Consider the following 20,134-nt stretch of genomic DNA (forward strand, 5'->3'; position numbering starts at 1 on the left):
CCAGTCACACCCACTGGTGAGGGCCAGCCCCCCTCCTGTGCAGCTGAGACCTCGCCCCTGTTGGCCTTCGGTGCACGTGCGATTTCACACTAGTTGCCTGCAGATGGCCCCTTGTGGGGCAGGGGCTTGGCTGAGCCGGGGCTCCTCACTTTGACAAACTCCTTGAAGTCTGGGGCCTCGTCGGTCTTCTGCTGGATCAAGGCGGCCCCGTTGAGCTGGCAGCTGCAGAAGCGGATGTAGGGCTGCATGTGCGGCAGCTGGGCCGTCAGGATGTCTCCGATCATCTTCACAGGCATCTTCTCCCCAGACATCTTCTTGCGGACCCTCAGCGCTCTGCACAGAAACGCAGCGAGTGAGCGCCCCACCTTCTGCTCTCTGATGGGAACATGGCACACTTCTAGGTGGCACAGAAATGGGATGTGTGTGAGAGGCACAAACCCAGGGCCACTAAACATCTATGTGGGAGACAAGGGACAGAAAGAGAAATGAGTCTAGTGCTACAGAGAGGTGTCCCTGGGGCATGTTTCTTTTTTCTTTTTTTTTTAGGCATGATGGTTATTGGCTGGCTCTTAGAGAGAAAGACTAAAAAAAAAAATTTTTTTTCCAAACAAGTCAGTATAAAAAACAGTATTTTTGTGTGGAAATATATAGAATCTTTCTTAAAAAATAAAAAAAAATTCGGACATGATCCCTGGGTGGATGTCTCGCTTGATGCATGGTCCATCCAGGCTGGTCTGACCCCAGCCCTGAATCCATTTCCAAGACCAGTGCTACCACCCAAGGGAAGCTGTTGTGGCCAAGGGCCACCAAGGCTCAATTTCAGATCAAACGAAACACAGTGAAGATGGCAAATCAACTGCCACAGGAAAATAATCCCATCATGTTCATGAAGTGAAGTGAAAGTCGCTCGGTCATGTCTGACTCTTTGAGACCCCATGGACCATACAGTCCCTGTAATTCTCCAGGCCAGAACACTGGAGTGGGTAGCCTTTCCCTTCTCCAGGGGATCTCCCCAACCCAGGGATTGAGCCCAGGTTTCCTGCATTGCAGACGGATTCTTTAGCAGCTGAGCCACCAGGGAAGCCCAGTGTTCATGAAAGCCAGGTTTAAATGATGGTCTGAACTATCTGTGCTTCACTGCTTCACTCCTGTGGCTAACTTGAAGTTGACTCGATTAAGAGAGTTCTGAGGAGAGAAAGCTATTGATATGCTAATGGAGCAATGGACCTGGAAGTCGGGAGGGGACCAGAGGGACTGGAAGCTGTTTGTTCAGGAGTTCACTGCAGTCTGAGTGCTCAGGACCATGGGAGCCAGGACGGTGCCTCTCACCCTCCTAACTGGTATGGCAACTCCTAGCCATCAACAGTAAGAAGGGCACAGTACTGAGCTTCTGCACAACAAGGACAGCAACATACCCGGAGGCGAGGCCACAACCCGGGAGGCCATGGGCGAGTTCTGCTTACCCTAGAGACTATGGATGATCAATGGATGGATGGACAGAACAGAACGGTGTAACACATGATTTCAACATAGGCGTGGGAGGATGTTACTATGAATTCCTCTGGTTGCCTTCATGGTTGTGAGTAGGGCTATGTGATTCCCAAAAGGTGCTGCAGTCTTAATATCAAAAACTTCAGATCACTTTCTTTCTCCCACATCTTTGGTTAAAGAAAAAAATTAAAACATCTTTGGACTGGGCAAGCAAGCTAAGGAAAGAAACTTTAGGGACAGTGCCTTATATGGTCTAACAATGAGCGATTCCCCTCTTAAGCAGATGCCATTGTGGGAAGAGGTGCTGGCCATTGCTGGTTGGCTGGGGCATGAGGAGTGGCACCTTGGTATCCCCAGGATGGCCAGGTGGCGACTGCCCATTGGGTGGCTGGTATGGAATATCTCCCAACATGTAGAAATTGGCTCAAGGGCGACATCGCCACCAATTCTGGGGGATGAGCGTGGTGAGTAACCAGGTTAATACAAACTTGGAAAGATGGAAACAGGAAGAAATTCCATCATTCCATGATTTTCCAATGAGGAGTAACACAGTCTTTCTGCAAGAGAATAAAAGTGTTTTTACCTGCCTCCCTCTTTTTTCTTTTTTTCTAAATGATGAGGAGACAAGAAAAAGGAAAAAGATGACACGCAGATCATCACTGTGTCGAGGACGTTAAGCTGGGTCCCAGATTCTGGAGGCCCACCCTTGTAGACTTAAGTTGATCTTGCGGAGGGGGGCAGACCTGAAATCAGGCCCCTGCAATGGACCAGGCACCTGTTAGGTTTAGCTGCGGGCCTCCTTTTGGGATGTTCTCCTGCACAGGACTGGGCTTGAGTGGGTTGAACAGGGGCTCTCACCAGGCTCAGGGACCGCGTGAGTGCTGCAGCCACAGCGCCGCCCCCTGGGGAACTGATCTGTAATCTCACAGAAAGCTCAGTGCATGCAAGGTCTTGAACTGTGACAGAAATCAAATCAGTCAGTGAACGCACTGGAGTGCTCGCTGTTTGCTGAGCAAATGAGTAACCCTCTGAAGTTTGCGGATCAAGGGAACGGGCAAGAGAGTTGGCTTTCATGAATGTGTCCTAGGCGTCAAACACTTCTTTTTTTTTTTTTTTAAACATATATGACTTATTGGGTTGACCAAAAATTTCGTTCTGGTTTCTCCATAAGATGGTATGAAAAATCCATTATGAACCTTTTGGCCAACCCAACAGTATCCCTCTTGACTGTTGGGGAAACTGAGGCACATGGCAATCAAGTGACTTGACCAGAGTCACACAGCTCACGGGTGACAGGAGACCCTGGAACTCGGGGTGGGGGCGGGATCTGACTCCAGAGCCCATAGAGTGTAAGCACCAAGAGCAGCCCCACCTCCACTCAAATGCCCTGGGCTCCCGGCCCCCCTCGCTCCAGATGCAGCTCCTGCCATCTGGCCAAGAGGGCCTTCCCCAGCCCCTCTGCTCTGCCCTCCCTGCCAGCCTTCCTCTCCCCTCCTCCAAGGCACTCCCACCTCCCCTTTCACCCTGTCCACACCCAGCCAAAGTCCTTCCTTCTTTCTTCCCATCCTGTCTTTACCCACCAAGGTATCTTTCTTTTGGCATATACCTTGGAGAAGGAAATGGCAACCCACTCCTGTATTCTTGCCTGGAGAATCCCATGGACGGAGGAGCTTGGTGGGCTACAGTCCACGGGTCGCAAAGAGTCGGACACGACTGAGCGGCTTCACTTTCACTTGGTGTATAGTATACCCTGGGCTTCCCTGGTGACTCAGACGGTAAAGCGTCTGCCTGCTATGCGGGAGACCTGGGTTCAATCCCTGGGTCGGGAAGATCCCCTGGAGAAGGAAATGGCAACCCACTCCACTACTGTTGCCTGGAAAATCCCACGGATGGATGAGCCTGGTAGTCTACAGTCCATGGGGTTGCAAAGCGCCAGACACAGCTGAGCAACTTCTCTCTCTTTGGAGTATAGTTGCTTTACAATGTCATGTTAATTTTTGCTGTACAGCGACATGAATCAGCTAAAAGTATACATACATCCCTTCCCTCTTGAGCCTCCATCCCCACCACCATCCCTCTAGGTCATCACGAAGCATGGAGCTGAACTCCCTGAGCCATATAGCAGGTTCCCACTAGCTATCTAATCACGGTATGTTTTCTACTTCTAATTCATTTTTCTTCTAATTTCATTTTTCTCCTTGCCTTAAAGAAAACTGTCTTCTTCTTCTTAAATTATTCTTGTTATCTTCTTCTTATCATACTTAAGTTGAAAGTGAATACTTAATACTTAAGAAAAACTTTTTTTGGAGAAGCTCTTTCATTTATTTTTATTTCTTCAAGCAAGGAAACAGGAAAAGATCTCGATAAAAACAGTTGCCAGCTCTTGGTTCCACACACCCTGTCTCACTTCTGCATCCCTTCTCTTATCTCTTCTAATAGCCACTCCTAAGGGTCTGCATCTAGCTCCTAATTGTAAAATGTTCTAGATTCTTCTGACCTACTCTGCTTTTGAAGGCAAATTGCTCAGCTCTCTGCTCACAGGTAAGAGAGCCCAGAAGCAGCATTAGTAAGAAGTCTGAGCGCCCCAGGTAGCTCCCTTTTATGTTCATTATGTTTGTTTCTTATTTATCTGTTTAATAAACCCTATGTCCCCTTTTAAGTACAAGCTGTCGCTGGCCCTTGGATCAGGAGTCGCGCATAAATGACTGTCCACTGCAGCCCTCCAGGGAGTGAAAGTGAAAGTGTTAGTTGCTCAGTCATGTCCAGCTCTTTTTGACCCCGTGGACTGTAGCCCACCAGCCTCCTCTGTCCCTGGAATTCTCCAGGTAAGAATACTGTAGTGGGTATCCATCCCCTCCTGGTAGCTCAGATGGTAAAGAATCTGCCTGCAATGCAGGAAACCCGGGTTCAATCCCTGGATCGGGAAGATCCTCTGAAGAAGGAAATGGCAACCCACTTCAGTATTCTTGCCTGGAGAATCCCCATGGACAGAGGAGCCTGGTGGGCTACAGCCCATGGGGGTCACAAAGAGTCGGGACATGAGCAACTTCAGTTTCTCCAGGGGATCTTCCCAACTCAGGGATCGAAACTGGGTCTACCGCTTAGAAGGTAGGTTCTTTACTATCTGAGCCACTGCCTTAAATTCTCTTCATCCTCAAATGCCTCCCTCTTCCATCTTGCCAGAAACCCTAAATCTTCCCATTGCTGAGATTAGTCCTTTGCACAAAGAAATTAAGTCTAAGCAGCGAAATTGTATAATCTACAATATGGGCACTCATCATACAATTCTTTCCATTTTTCCTGGTATGTTTGAAAATTTTTCATAATAAGATGCTGAAAAGGGAAAAAAGAAGAAGAGAAAGAAAGAAATCAGGTCCCCAGAAAGCTCTTGCTAAATACAAGTATTAATATTTTATCTGGAAGATGAAAAGCTTAGCCAAACTAACCAATCAGGTCATCAGAGATGATAGAAGGTGGTGCCCAGTGGGGTCATGATTGGCAGGGTACCAGCTGTACACCTGATCTACTTGCCCTGGAATAACCCTGCATGCTAGACTGGGCAGGGGCTCTGACTTCAATCCTACAGCTTCTGAAACAAAGGGTTGGGTAGTTATCTGCCTGAGATAGCTGCCCAAAATGAGCTAGAAGGCGCTGGAGCCCAGATGAAAAATTGACATGTCCCCCTCATGGTTTCACCTGCTTTCCATCGAGGGCAGAACCAGGTGGAACCCTTAGTAAGGCTGAGTGTCATTCACAGAGCAGCCCGGGGCCCTGATCACCTTCTGTGTGACCTTGGACAAGTCACTCAACCTCTCTGAGCCTTGTTTCCACAGCAGCAAGAGTGCTCTTAATTCCTACCTCTGGGGCTGTGGAGCGCATCGGCGCTGATAGGAGGAGGGAGCACATGGGCCTGGCCTTGACAGAGCCCAAGAAGGGGGCTTCCAGTTCCCTGTCAAGCAGGAGGGAGGGTTAAAGTGCAAAGACAACAGAAAAGCAAGGGGGACGCTGAGGTGGGGGTGAGGGGCTCTCCAGAACATCAGACATGTCTCCCCTCTCCCCACCCCCTCACACACCCACCCAAGGAAAGCGGTGTTAATGTGTAGGTGTGTTTTCAACAGAAGGTCTTTGTGTGTGTTTCAAAAGAACTCGTCTCCGGCCCTTTAGGTTTAGTACTTGTAGATTCAAGGATTAATGAGCCCACCTGCTCCCAAGTGACAAGGCAGCCTAATTCCGAAGGCAAGAGTGGGTACTCAGCTCATCCCGAGGCCCAAGCCCAGCACTTACTATGGACCAGGCACTTGGTGTCTCAGTGCTCCTTAATGAGAACCCTACATGGTGGTTACTACCCCACTTTATAGATGAGGACACTGCGGCTCAGGGAGCACAGGTGACGATCAGAGCAGGTAGGCAACGGCAGGGGTGAGAGCCCAAGAATCCGACTCAGATCTGTGCTAGAAGACTCTGCAGCATCTTTCTCAAGGGAGATTAATGGAAATACCTCCTCTAAACCATCCTCATTCTGTCAGCTTTGATTATTTGTCTTCTAGAATGTACAGAGAGAGGATATTATGCTTTTGCTTCACGTCCACCTCGCCACACTGCTCTGTCCATCCCTTCATCCACCCCCAAACACACTCACAGTGGAGGCCTGAAATCACTGTAGCAAATCCCAGGGACCACACCCAGGAAAGAGCTGCTTCCTGTTTACACGAACCTGGAGAACCAGTTCCCAGGGCCTGAGTGCTGCCTGTGGGATCCCAAGAACGCCGTGGACCTAATCTGTGTTCTAGCAAGCATTATACAGAGGCCTGGCAGACACAGATTTGGAGGGTTTATGTTTTTTTAGGGATTGGATGATACAGTCCAATCCCTTCCTTTTACAGGTGGAGAAACTGAGGAAGGGCGGTGAGTTGGGCTCCAAGCCCAGGTCTCTAGACTCCTGGCCCAGTGTTTCTCCCTGGCCCCACAGCTGCAACTGGGAACTGAAATATGAATAAAATACCCACTGCTTCAGGCCAGCATCTCAGAAGGACATCCTGGAAACAGCCGTGGACCGTGGCCATGGACGGTCCCACTGATTCCTGTCTTCAGGAGGCAAGAAAGTCCCAAGAGACCAACGTGTCCCCCTGTGGATCCTGGGTCTGAGGGGAGGCATGAGGGCTGCTCCCCACCCTGGATGGGGCCGGTCAGGGATCAAGACCCAGGATCAGCCCTTCTCTGTTCATTCTAGAACCACAGTAAAAGCAGGAACTGGGAGACCTGAGCAATCCACCCTCCCCAGGGAGAAACTGGGACTGTGATTCTAGAAGGCATCAAGGCGAGAAAGAGTGATGGTGCCTGTGAGCGGAAATGAGGAAGAGAGGTAGGAAGACACGCAGGGGAGCATGCACGGAGAGGACACACGCGTGAAGGCACGCGGGGGTGCTAGTGTGTGAGCGCGAAGCCAGGCCGGGGGTTAGAGAGGAGAGGCTTACTTCAGTAGTTTGATATTACACATAATCAGCTCCTTCCAGTTAACAAAAATCATAGCACCCTCTTTTTCTGTCAGCAGCTCAGACTCCATCAGGGGTTTCTGAAAGATCTACAGATGCAGAAAACGAAGCAGTTCAGAAAGCAAACAGTTAGCTTGAAATTCAAACACACGCAATGCACCGATTGTTCGGAGCAACGGGAAGGCCCGAGGCGCCTGCAGCCCTGCTCGGAGGCTCAGAAGCCGACGAGTTTCTGAAGCAGGTGATCCTCCCTCTGCGTGGGGGGAGGGGTGCGTGCGAGCAGGGTTCCCCATCGGGTCCACGCGTGGGCTTACAAGGAGGCCCGCTACACTCTGGAGGACGGGCCTGAACTCAACCAGCACCCACTGGAGGGTCTGGATACCGGCACTCCTGCTCTCACCAGCTGGCCATGGCCAGACGTAGGGGCTGAGAGATGCCCTGGGGTCGGAGGGGGGCGGTTCCCGCTTTCCTGGTCCAGCATCAGCGGCCCAGACAAGCCTCCGGGGAGCAGGGCCTCCACCCAGAAGCCTCGGGGATGGGATGGACCCCATGGCCCTGCCCACAGCGGGGCTGGACCTCGGGCAGAGCCAAGGGGTGCAGGCCTAGCCCCGAGGGGGCACAGCTCCTCTCTTGGGCTCCAGGAAATACAGATGCCTGCCTGAGCCCTGAAGGGATGGGCCACTCGCAGTACATCACCGATCTCAGCTGAGGCCCCCATGGTGAGCCCACTGCCTAGAGAGAGGTGGTTGCTACCCCTGGAGGCAGGCCACTCACTGGAAGGTTCCTTAGGGACCTAGTTTATTATAGACCTTAGTTTATTTAAGTCTGTCTGTGAAATAAACTTGGTTGGGCTGAGGCTGATTCCCGGGAGCCCCTACCCTTCACAGGTCCTCAAGCTGATGTTGATCCGGGCCTCCACCAGGCCACGCACAACATACCACATTTAAGGGCATGGCACTCACATCCTCGACATGCGAGACTCTTAGTGACAGTCCTGTGTCTTGAGAAAGGGGTGCTTTTTCATCCCAGTGCTTCCTAAGCACTCATGATGGCCTTGGGGGCCATCAACCCACCCTGCGTCCGGGACTGCTCAACACTGGGGCAGCGAGCCTTGTCTTCCCAGGTCACTTAGGAGGAGATGATCAGAGGAGACGGTTTCATGACTGGTGGGGGTGGGGGTGGGGTTCCCACACTCTCACAGTACTTCGCAGACTATAGGGGGACCCAGACACCCAGCTCAGCAAGCACCTGACCACTAACACAGCAATGTCCCACATGTCTGGACCAAAAGCTTCCCGACAAGCAGGGGGTTCCCAACTCTGCATCTTCTCATCCGCCTGGACCAGGCGGCCAAGGCCCGTCAAGAGCTCCCTGGGAGGAAAGCCAAAATGAGGCATCGTCCCGGACGGGGGTCGGGGGTGTGTGCCCGGGGCTGCGGGGAGGAAACATCTTCATTCCCTTTAACAGACGTTTCTCGGGAGTGATGGGCAGCGTGAGGAATAAGGCAAGCCATCAGCCCCGCTGGCCACCGTTTTGAAACGCTTCTGCCAAGGGCCTGGAGGTGGAGCTCCGTGGCGGCGGGTAGCTGGTGGCAAGTTCTCTGAGTGGAGTCCCGACGCCCACCTCGCCGCCGTGCGTCCCGATCCAGGCCTCCTCACAGGCTTGTCTGTCCCTGGCTCGAGGGACCTCTGCCCTCTCTATGGGACAGGACTCCCAGTTGGCCACGGATGAGGAACCCTCTTCTCTCGGGAAAGCATCTCCTGCGTGACGTCCTGTCCAGAGGCTCCCACACACCTGAGAGCTTCTCATCCTGGGAAGCAGGACCCCGCCTCCTTGACAGGGACCCCAGCCCCCGCCCGGCACCCCCAGCCGCCCTCACCTCTGTGACCAGCTGCAGGTCATTCACGTAGTTCTCCTCCGTGACGATGAGCTCGTGGATGTACCCCTGTCGCTTTCTCTCAGTTGGGGTCAGCATATCCAAGAGGTGTAAGTCTGAACACCCTGCAAAACACAACCGTGGGGACCGTTTAGGCCAGGCCTGGGGAGCTTCATGGGGAAGGTCCCCCAGGGCCCTGCAGTCTTGCGCCAGTGGGACCGTCGTTGTCCCCTGAACAGATGGGTCCAAGTCCTACGCTAGCACTTTGTGAAAGTGAGCTTATTGGGAAACAGGGCCTCCAGATGCAATCGAATTAAGACGGAGTCACACGCGGGACACCACAGGGCAGGCCAGTGGCTAAGACTCTGTACTTCCATTGCAGGGGGCCCAGGTTCAGTCCCTGGCTTGGGAACTAAGATCAGTGCATGCCATGTGACGTGACCAAAAAATAACATTAAAAAAAAAAAAGGACGAAGTCATATTCAGTTGGGGCAGGACCTAAGTCAATATGACTGTTGTTCTCATGCGCACAGAGACAGACAAGGAGCACCGCGTGACAGCAGACGCAGAGACCAGAGTGATGTGTCTACAGCCAAGCCAGGGACTGCCGGCAGCACCGGAAGCCCAGGGAGAAGCGTGAAACAAACCCTCCTCTGCCTCCAAGCCGCCGAAGGAGCATGGCCCTGCCCAAGCCTTGATTTTGGACGTCTCACCTCCAGAACTAGCAGAAAAGTAATTTCTGTTGTTTTAAGCCCGCCCAGTTTGTGGGCATCTCTTTGCCTTTTCATACTGTTCATGAGGTTGGAAAAGACCCTGATGCTGGGAAAGATTGAGGGCAGGAGGGGAAGGGGCGACAGAGGATGAGATGGTTGGATGGCATCTCCAGGGACATGAGTTTGAGCAAACTCCGGGAGACAGTGAAGAACAGGGAAGCATGGCGTGCTGCAGTCCACGGGGTCGCAAAGAGTCAGACATGACTGAGCGAGTGAACAGTAAGTTTGTGGTCATCTGTTACAGCAGCCACAGGAGACTAACACAGACGGTGCACGCCTGCTTCAGCAGGCCCGCTGAGAGTGTTGAGAGTGAGAAGCCGTAGTGACAGCTGGCTGACGTTCCCCGAGGGCTCACACCATGCCAGGTGCTATCCTAGGAGCTGGATCCTGACAGCTGTGTTTAATGCTCCCTTAGATCCTACAAATATCTCCATTTTACAGACGGGGAAACTGAGGCTTCCAGAGGTTGCCTCACCCAAACTCTGTCAGCAGGGTGATGATGGTGAAGCCGAGATGGGACCCTGACACTGTGATCAGAGCCTGGGCTCCTACCTCAGATCACTGCTGCTGGGTCCCAGCTACATTAGTGGGGCAGATGGGTGTCTCAAGTTTGGTTTTTGGAGGATGAGGTGGCTATACTGAGACTCTGAAGAGGCCTGGGGACAGGGCCAATGTGGGCACATCCAGACATCACTGGGCAAACTCTCCTGGACCAGGCTGCGGCCCTGCACCCACGGGACCTGGGCGGCTAGCATGCAGACAGACTGGAAACCCTGCGGGGTGCAGCTGGACACAACTGTGGCTGCAGCGCCCCCGGGAGCGGGTTCTGTAGCCCTGCAGGGGGTGGGAGTGGGCATGCACAGCAGGTGATGCCTGCCCTGGCTTCCACTCACTTCGCTGGTTATTGGGGTTTGTCTGCTCCTAATGTTCTCAGGTTATGGTCAGAGGCTGCCCCCTGGCTTGGGCACACTGGAATGCAGGGTGGGGAAGCTCGATTCTCAGGGGTACCCCCATGCAGGTCTGGACTCACGTCTTCCAGGTCAAGGTTCCCCCACCCCCCCTTCTTTTTATCAAGGGTTTCTTTTCTCAATCACGGAAACCAGATCTGTAAAGAAGACTGGGAGGTGTCTTGGATGTAGGTGGGGGTCAGGGCACGGAGTCCCATTCACTCGCTGTTCTCATTCCTCCTTCTCCTACAAGGGGGCACCATGGAGCACAGTGTGAAACCCCGCCACCGAGAATCTATGATTTCATTCGCCCCAGAAGAATCATTGTTTTTGCAGAAGTTTCCAGCATCTGGACTAAATCAGTCTCAAAGTGGGGTCCCCAGGCCAGCAGCATCAGTAGCACCTAGGTGCTGACTAGAAATGCAGATTCTCAGGCTTCCGCTGAATTGACTGTGGGATCAGGGCCCAGGAGTCTGATTTAACAAGCTCTCTGGGTGACATTTTAGGGACACTAAAGTTTGAGAGGGCTTCCCTGGCGGCTCAGACTGTGAAGACTCTGCCTGCAATGTGGGAGACTCAGGTTCGATCCCCAGGTTAGGAAGATCCCTTGGAGAAGGTAGCAGCAACCCACTTCCACATTCTTGCCAGGAGAATCCCATGGACAGAGGAGGCTGGTGAGCTACAGTCCATGGGGCCGCAAAGAGTCAGACACAACTGAATAACTAACACACATGGTTTGAGAAGCCTGCTCTGAAATCTGGTTCCTCCGCTTCCATCTTCCCCTGAGGGAGTTTCTAGGTTCATGACTGATCTAGTGCAGATGCTGGAAGCTTCTGCAAAAAGAATGATTCTTCTGGGGCGAATGACATCATAGACTTCTTGGTGAACACTTCACTGTGCCCAACCTTCAGTTTTGTCCCCTCCCCTGGCCAACTTCCCTCTCTAGAATTCTAGAGCATCTCTTCCTAGGATAGGACAATCCCGGGATGGGCAGATTGATGGTGGGAAAGCCTCAGGGACGAGCCATCATCATGCTAACACCTGCCACGCCCTTCCATCCGAGACCTCATTCAAAGCCAACGCAGTGCGGCCGAGCTACAGTTGCACAGGGCCATGGGCCGAGTATGGACCTTTGCTTAGGTCTGCAGATGCTTCTGGACCTTGAGCCCTCTGCTCAGCCACCAGCTCAGCCCAGCTGTCCTTCTTGCCTCAGCACAAAGTGCTTTATCTAAACAATTGCATCGACAGTGAATACTCAGGAAGGAAGCAAGTCATGATTGCTCCCTTGCTGGCCTCAGCCGCTCTCTGCTGAGCTGCTGCACGAGCCCCAGCTTATAGAACGCTGAGTGATATCACCAATTGCTTTGTCTTTCATGAAGAAAGCCACCCAAAAAACACTCCTGAGATTGGGAGGAAAATATCTCCCTCCTGTCCTCTTCTGGCCAAACTTTCCTGTCAGGGAGTCCAAGTGCCCAGCTTCAAGGTCGTTTCTTGTTAAAGGGTAGAATATGCCCTTGCACTGCAGAGATGTGTATGAACTTGGGGGAGCAGTCTCCCCTGCAATTCTCAGGACATTTCTTTCTGCAAGGGTATCAGGATAATGGTAGAGACCAGTAGGTCTAAAGCTCAGCTCACACCCACTGTGCAATGCCATTTGTAGGGATACAAACATCAGCCTAGTAGCGGACACTGGTTAGACCAGTCACCCCAACATCCGTGTAGATCACAATTTCCCCTGGAGAATCTGGTGGATGCTAGAATCCTTGTGCCCCCAGAAAACATATGGATACGATGCACACAATATACAGACCCATTTGGCACACAGTTTTACAGGATTCACAGACCTTCTTGAAGCTTGTTCATGGATTTCATTCCTTCATTCATTTGACAAATATTTACTGATATCTTAACACAAGTCTGGCACTAACTGTGCCAGGCACTGGGAATTCAAGATGGAAGAGGAGAAATGCCTGACCCTCAGAACATACAGCTATGAACTCAGGGTCTTCAGCCTCCCCAGGCTGAAGAGAGCACTCTCCCCCACAGGCTGAAGATGGTACTGCCCCCCACCAGGCTGAAGGTGGTACTGCCCTCAACAGGCTGAAGATGGTACTGCCCCACCAGGCTGAAGGTGGTACTGCCCCCCACAGGCTAAAGGTGGTACTGCCCCACCTGCCCCCCCAACAGGTTGAAGATGGTACTGCCCCCAACAGGCTGAAGGTAGTATTGCTCCCCACCAGGTTGAGGGTTGCACTGCACCCACTCCCCAACTCCAAATTCTTGGTTGTCATGACGACTGGACTGAACCAGGGCAGATGACTGGTAATATATGGGACAGAGAAGGGCTCACCTCAAAAGTCAATAGCACCCCACTGAGAAATGATGACATTCCTAAAAACTGACAACTCTGCAGCAAGAATGGGGCACGTGACCTGATATACACAGAATGAGGAACCAGACATAAGAACTAGTGAGGAAAGATGACAGTAACTGGCTTGCTTTGGATTTCAGCAATTCATTCTTCTGAATCTTCAAGTTTTACACAGTGTGGTTTGGAAGAAGCTCAGAGCCAGGAAACAGCAGGAAGTCCAGGGTGGATTTGGGCCATTGGTCCAAGAATCCCAGCTGCTGGGGCCAGTTCAGGGTGGACTGACCATCTCCTACTCATGGGTCAGAGGGCATGAAAAGGCTATATGGCCTCCTACTCCAGGCAGCTCCAGCCTTCAGTCAATCTACCCAATAGGCAAGGATGTTTGGGAGATCAGTGCTGTGTGAGTCTGGTTTATTGGCCTCAACAAATCCCACCCTTCACTGCCCTCCCTACTAGCCTGTCCGGAGAGAGAGGGATGGTCCAGATGACCTCTCCAGGACCCAGAACACAATGAAAAGTAAAGATTTGGAGGTGAGGTGGAGATTCATCTCAGCATTATGTGCCAACAGTGCTGGCTTGGAACAGTCTTTTCAGCTACTGAACCAACTCATAGGATACTGTTTTAAAAATTCTTGCTGGTGAATGCCAGACCAAGAAAACCATTTAAGACTTGAAACAGGCACTTTGAACTCAAAAATATCCTTCCTTTGAAATTTTAATATTTAGAAAAACAAGAGAGCTTAAAAAGCAAGCCATTATTCAGAGTAGGGTAAGTGGAAAGGACATTTCAAATGAGAGGGTTTTCTTTAGGGGTGGAGGGACGTGGTCCTTCTCTCTTTTGGGAACCAGAATAAACATTCTGTGCTGACTTCCTTTCCCAGTGAAAAGTGAGAGGGTAAAACACAGCAAATAAATTCCATGGACATCTTAGTGTGATGGAGGGACTCTTATAACTAACTAGAATCCACTCACAGCTGAAATAATATTGCAAATGACTTCAGGCAGTTAGAAATGATCCCCAATTACAACCCACATAAAATTCCTAATCTATGTGCTGTCCCTTATAGCTTCATGCAGTTGCACACATTTGCAGAACAGAGAGAACCACAATGCCCCTCCCCGCCCCCCAGAAAGGCTTTAAGTCTGGAATACTAGAGAAAAGTATCTTACCCCCAAAGATCATCTTGTCCCTTCAATGGGACATTGTTCACAGGGACAGCATAATCTAAATAAATTGCTTTATTACAAAAGTAATGCATGAACATATGCTTATCGTAAACAGTTCAAATGACACCAAAGGGTAAAAAGCAAGAGTTGCTCTCTCCAGAACCCCAATTACTCTACTTCCTTTTCCAACAGGGACCAGAATTTTTAAAGTCAAACCAGGCCCCACAGCAAGCTGGCCACAGAGCAAAGCAAACAAACAGGCCTCATTCCTGTTATGAATGGGCCAAAATATACTATGAGATGGTCAATAAATATGCATTAAATTCCCCTTGAAGTCCAAGAGACACAGAAATAAGCAAGGCAATGTCCTTGTCCTCAAGGAAACTCACAGTTCTGGGGAAAACTTGATGTGAAAATTAAATATAAAATAGCAAGCAATAAAGAATGGCCTGTGGCCTGTGCTGATGGTGGAGGCTGCAGGAACTCAGAAAAGTAGATGCTCTCTGTCCTGTTGGAGGAAGGTTCTACGAGGACCTGATCATACTTGTGCCAGATTTCCATATAGCCAGGGAGGAGGGGGCGTTATGCTGGGGCATGGGGCCAGAGTGCCAGGTAGATGCAGGGATGCTGCAGAAGATAAGCTGGGGGGCGCAGGGAGGGTAGGAAGTAGAGGAAGTGGGAAGTGGATTAAAGAGGTTGTAATGCCAGAGGGATCAAGAAAAGAGCAATATGGAAGCTTGGGCCCTGGATTTTCATCTTTAAGGGAAAGGATCTACCGATCTCTGAGGACCTTCAGCCCAAACGCTCTGGCTAAATGGCCCCAGGAAATTGCCGGGTGGTCCAGTTGTTAAGACTTTGCGCTTCCAGGGCAGGGTGTGTGGGTTTGATGCCTGGTCAGGGAAATAAGATCCCACATGCCACATGACAAAGCCAAAAACCTTTTAATAATAATAATGATAAATAAAGTGCTATTTGTGACCCCATGGACTGTAGCCGGCCAGGCTCCTCTGTCCACGGAATTCTCCAGGCAAGAATGCTGGAGTGGGTAGCTCTTCCCTTCTCCAGGGGATCTTCCAGATCCAGGGCTCGGACCCAGGTCTCCCATACTGCAGGCGGATTCTTTACCATCTGAGCTATTAGGGAAGCCTACCCCTCCCTACTTAAAAAAATTAATTAAAAAGAAATAAATGGCCCCAGGGTTGAGGGCCAGTTAACCCAGTTTCTGGAGCTGTCATCTACACAGAAGGCTTCTCCAGGGTTGGCCTGAGTAGAGGAAGTGGAAACGCCGCAGCCCTGGTGTCTCCTGCCAGGAGTGAGCTTACTCCGCTCCAGGCTACCTGGATCCTCCTGGGAAAATGAATCTAATTTAATGTCCTCCACCTCCAGGCACAGTGGCATGTGTGAGGCAGCCCATCAGGTAGGGAAGGCAGATGAAGCCCACAGTGGACGGGTCGAAAAGAAGACTCTGTGGTCAAAGCCGTTTCTCCACCCCCAGCTGATGTCTGAGCCCTCCTCTCTGACCTGTGCATGTGGTCAGCCACTAAGTCACGTTCAACAATTTGTGACCCCATGGACTGCAGCAGGCCAGGCTTCCCTGTCTTTCGCTATCTCTCAGAGTTTGCTCAAATTCATGTCCATTGAGTGAGTGATGCCATCCAACCATCTCATCCTCTGTCGTCCCCTTCTCCTTTTGCCTTCCATCTTTCCTAGCATCAAGGTCTTTTCCAATGAGTCAGCTCTTGGAATCAGGTAGCCAAAGTATTGGAGCTTCAGTGTCAGTCCGTCCAACGAATAGTGAGGACTGATCTCCTTTAGGGACTCTCAAGAGTCTTCTCCAGCACCACAGTTCAAAAGCATCAATTCTTTGGCACTCAGCCTTCTTTATGGTCCAGCTCTCACATTTCCATATATGACTACTGGAAAAACCATAGCTTTGACTACATTTATGCATTCACGGCATGACCGTAACTGTGCTTGATGCTGGGATTCGGTGATGAAAGAAGTAAGACAGGTGTTCATCCTGCAGGAGCCTTGGTCCACCAGCAGCTGGGCCATCTCATCCACACTCTGATCTTTGCCGATGTGTAGTCGTCTCATAGAGGGCACCATGCACCTTGTCATCCACGCCTAAGACCTCAGAGTTGCAAATATCCCTAAGATTGGATTTTTATGTGGAGGTCTAGAGATGCCAGGTGGGCATGGAGGCCTGTAGCGAGAGTTGGGGAAAATTCCACCCAATGACACCAAATCTCCCCCTGGTATATGTCTAGCTAATATCAGGCACCCCTCTCCAGCCTGTCCTGGGTATCCCCCACAGCCTTCAACTCAGCTGCACTCAGTCCCAATCCAGAGTCTTAAAAGTCGCAACATGGTTTCCAGATTAGCTTAATTCTCTCCCAAGAAGGAGAATCCAGCTCCATGGGCTGCTAGGCAGTTTCATGACTGTTGAGAAGCAGCGAAAATCAAATTACTCTCAGGGATAAGTCTTCTCTTTATTTTGCATCAAGAAGAACTTTAGTAATTTTTTTTTTATCAAAGGCATATCAGTCATGACTTTATAACTAACGCTGGAATTCCTGCATGCTGTCAAGCGCCCCACGGTCTGCACTTGTTAGCTCACTCCTGGCCCCTTTAATGTCATCCACCGTCCTTATTTTCCTTTCTTTCTGAGTTCCTACTTTCAACGTGTGCCATCATGCAGTATTTCAGGTGTTCTTGGTGTTGTCGTTGTTTAGTTGTTAGCCGTGGATGATAGCCCGCCAGGCTCCTCCGTCCCTGGGATTCTCCAGGCAAGAATACTGGAGTACGTTGCAGTTTCCTCCTCCAGGCATCTTCCTGACCCTGGGATCGAACCCACGTCTCCCGCCTCTCCTGCATTGGCAGGTGGATTCTTTACCACTGAGCCACCTGGGAAGCCCTTAGGGGTCCTTACTAGCCACCTTAAATGAATCCTTTGGGTACACAAGGCAGATTAAGGTATTGGAAGTACAAACACACTTTTATTGCAGTATGATGAAGGAGGCTGTGGTTTTGCTTAGAGGGATCTAGGAATATTTTTCAGAGGAGGAAGAATTCAAGTTGGGCTTCACTGGGCAAAAGGGTGGGTGGGTAGGAGTGAGGGAACACAGAGAGGGAGCTGTTAGTGAAAACGGGTAAGAGTGGGGTGGTGGGGCCAGGAGGCGGTGAGGAAGAGGGAAGCAGAGGCTGGGGTGCCAGGAGGGAAGGAAAGTTAGCATGGATGCTACTCTGAGCCACACGGGTCCAAGCACAATTCATGGACTCACGGAATCCTCCCCAATAATCCTATGTGGTAGCTACGGCTGGTATACCCCCTTGAACAGACAGGGAAACGGAGGCACAGAGACATTAAGGAGCTTGGCAGAGCCTCTGTTGATAAAAGGCAGAGGGAATCCGACCCCATGTTCTCGGTCCTGATCACTCTGCCTCTCGCCTTGGTGGAAGGGTGATGTGTCAGTCAGCCGGACTGCTGGAACAAAGACAGGGTGGCTTAGACACAGCCGTGTGTTGTCCCACAAGTCTGGAGGCTGGAATTCCAAGATCAAGATGTGGTCAAGTCTTGGCCGGCCATCTTCTCCCCGTGTCCTCACGTGGACTTTCCTCTGTGTGCCCACATCCCTGGAGACTCTTGATGCCCCAAAGTCTTCTTCTTATTAAGGACACCAGTCAGATTGGATGAGGGCCCATGTTGATGGCCGCATCTTAATCACCCTTTAAAGGCCCCATCTCCACATAGAGTCATATTCTGAGGCACGAAGAATAAGGGTACGAGCTTCAACACGTGCATTTTGGAGACACGTTTCAGTCCCTAGGAAGCAGGGAAGTGCGGTCCAGGCGGCTCTGAGTGAAAGAGTGAGGCCCCTGCATTTTGTCGGCAGGGGGTTGCTGTGCGGGTTCGGGCTTCCGTGCAGACTCTGGAGCTGCGGGAGCTTTCTCTTCACTGTGATGCACACGCCTCTCGTTGCGGTGGCTCCTCTTGATGCGGAGCATGGGCTCTAGTGTTCGAAGGCTCAGTAGTTGCGGCACACGGGCTCAGCTTCTCCATGGCGAGTGGAATCGTCCTGGATAATTAACCCATGTCTCCTGCATTGGCAGGTCGATTCTGAACCACTGGACCACCAAGGAAGCCCAGGACCTGCATTTTCCTCTTCGGTTGGGGAGCTCAGGGAGGTCTGGCTGTGCTTTGGGAGGGTCACTGCAGCAGCTGCATGGAGGATGGAGGGGGGTCGTGGCTCCTGAGTTTGGCTGCACGTCAGAATCACTGGAGAAGTGAAAGTGAAAGTTGCTCAGTCGTGTCTGAATCCTTTCGACCCCATAGACTGTAGCCCACCAGGCTCCTCTGTCCATGGGATTCTCCAGGCGAGAATACCGGAATGGGTTGCCATTTCCTTCTCCAGGGGATCTTCCCACGCAGGGATCAAACCCAGGTCTCCTGCATTGCAGGTGCATTCTTTACCAGCTGAGCCACCAGGGAAGCTCAGAACCACCTAAGGAGACTTTAAAAAGCCCAGTGTCCCTGCTGTACTCCAGATCCACCAAATCCTACTGGATGGGGTGTGACCTCGGTGTCCATAACTTGCGAAGCTTTCAAGTGGTTCTGATGTGCAGCCAACAGTGAGGACCGTGCCACGAAAGGGAAGCTTGCCTGGAAACAAGGCACCTGGTGTGGAAAGGGAGCGAGATTCAGAAACTAGATCTGTCCAGGCACATGCCAGCTGAGGGTGGCCACACCCACTGAACCGAATGCAGCCCAAGGCAGGTCACTCAGGGCACTTGTCCAAGGAGATGTGATGGCCGTGACCACAGAATGCCATCCTCTGAGGCCATCCACACCCCAGAGTCCAGAGAACCTCCAATGCTTCGTTCCCGGAGACCACACTGCCACCACCTGACTCCAGCGCTGGGGCCAGAGCTTGAAAGGTCACTCTGCTTGATGCCCTCATTTTATGGATGGGACAGTGGAGTCCAGAGACGGATGAAGATCAGGAATAAAACTTATGCCGTCAGGAATAACTTTTTGCTCTTGCTGTCTTGGGAAATGCAGACTCACCAGGAAATCGTGAGCTTCTAAAAGAGGGGTCTGATAGTGGTCCATACCCGTGGCTCTCCCAGTCCATTCCCAGATAGCCCAGTTGAAAGGAGACCCCCGTCCTTGGAGCCAGAGACTGCTGGGAGCTGGTGGCAACCAGGCTGGGTCAAGGCAGCTGGTCCCAGGTTGACCAGTCCCAGGGAAACTCCAGCCCAGAGGCAGCTCTGGACACCAGATCAGATCAGGGCAGTCCATGGACAGGTGGGAACTTCTCACCGTGACGGAACTTTCTTCCCAAGGGTCTAAGAACAGCCTGGTCCCCTGCAGTCTCTCCTAACTTGGCCAACTGACCCTGCCAGAATGCAAGAGACCACCTGAGCCTGTGACACCTCTTGCTCATTTGTCAGTGACAGCAAAGAGGCACCCTGGTCCCTGCTTTCATGGAGCTTCCATTCTAGTGGAAGGGAGACAGAAAACCAAACACAGAATCAATACATAGTATTCAGGATGGTATAAGACTGATGAGGAATAGGTCTCACGATTAAGAAGTTCATTGCCTGGTCTAGGGTCTTCTCCTGTGGATTTATCCTTTCAACAGTGGCTTCCCCAGACACAGCTGGCACACTGTTCTAAGCCACATGCAGCGGGGAGACTGGACACCGGGGAGGGGGCTTCCCTTTCTCTCCAGCCTTGCTGGGCAGGAAGGAGTGAGCCTGCGGAACAACAGGGTGGAAACAGGACTGTTCACCCTGGACACTTCCTAAGCACGGCACTCTGGGTGATACCCAGGTGGAGAGGCAGGTTCCACCTCCCGTCTCTAAGCTGACAGGGAGGACTTCGTGTCATGCAATACTAAATACAAAGGCAGCTACCACTGCTATTGATTCATGTTTGTAGGTCTTCATGGGACAGGACCTGGCTCCCGAGAAGCTCACAGTCTAAGGAGGGAGTGTCTGTCTGTGTGTCAGTT

The 20,134-nt window shown here is 51.5% G+C and overlaps 1 protein-coding gene across 5 annotated transcripts in view; it reads right to left on the minus strand.

Annotated features, from left to right (window-relative positions):
• ITSN1 (intersectin 1) overlaps nucleotides 1-20,134 on the minus strand; it is a 243,892-nt gene that overhangs the window by 27,933 nt on the left and 195,825 nt on the right. For 4 of the 5 annotated variants that reach the window (XM_018043229.1, XM_018041619.1, XM_018042670.1 and 1 more), the window contains 3 exons: nucleotides 8,863-8,984; nucleotides 6,966-7,072; nucleotides 150-333 (listed from right to left, as the gene is read on the minus strand). In XM_018043229.1, coding sequence (XP_017898718.1) covers nucleotides 150-333; nucleotides 6,966-7,072; nucleotides 8,863-8,984 — 413 coding nt within the window. The remainder of the gene's footprint in view (nucleotides 1-149; nucleotides 334-6,965; nucleotides 7,073-8,862; nucleotides 8,985-20,134) is intronic. The other variant, XR_001917533.1, reaches the window with a different exon arrangement.

Source organism: Capra hircus, chromosome 1 (assembly GCF_001704415.2).
Source record: "Capra hircus breed San Clemente chromosome 1, ASM170441v1, whole genome shotgun sequence".
Lineage (NCBI taxonomy): Eukaryota > Metazoa > Chordata > Mammalia > Artiodactyla > Bovidae > Capra > Capra hircus.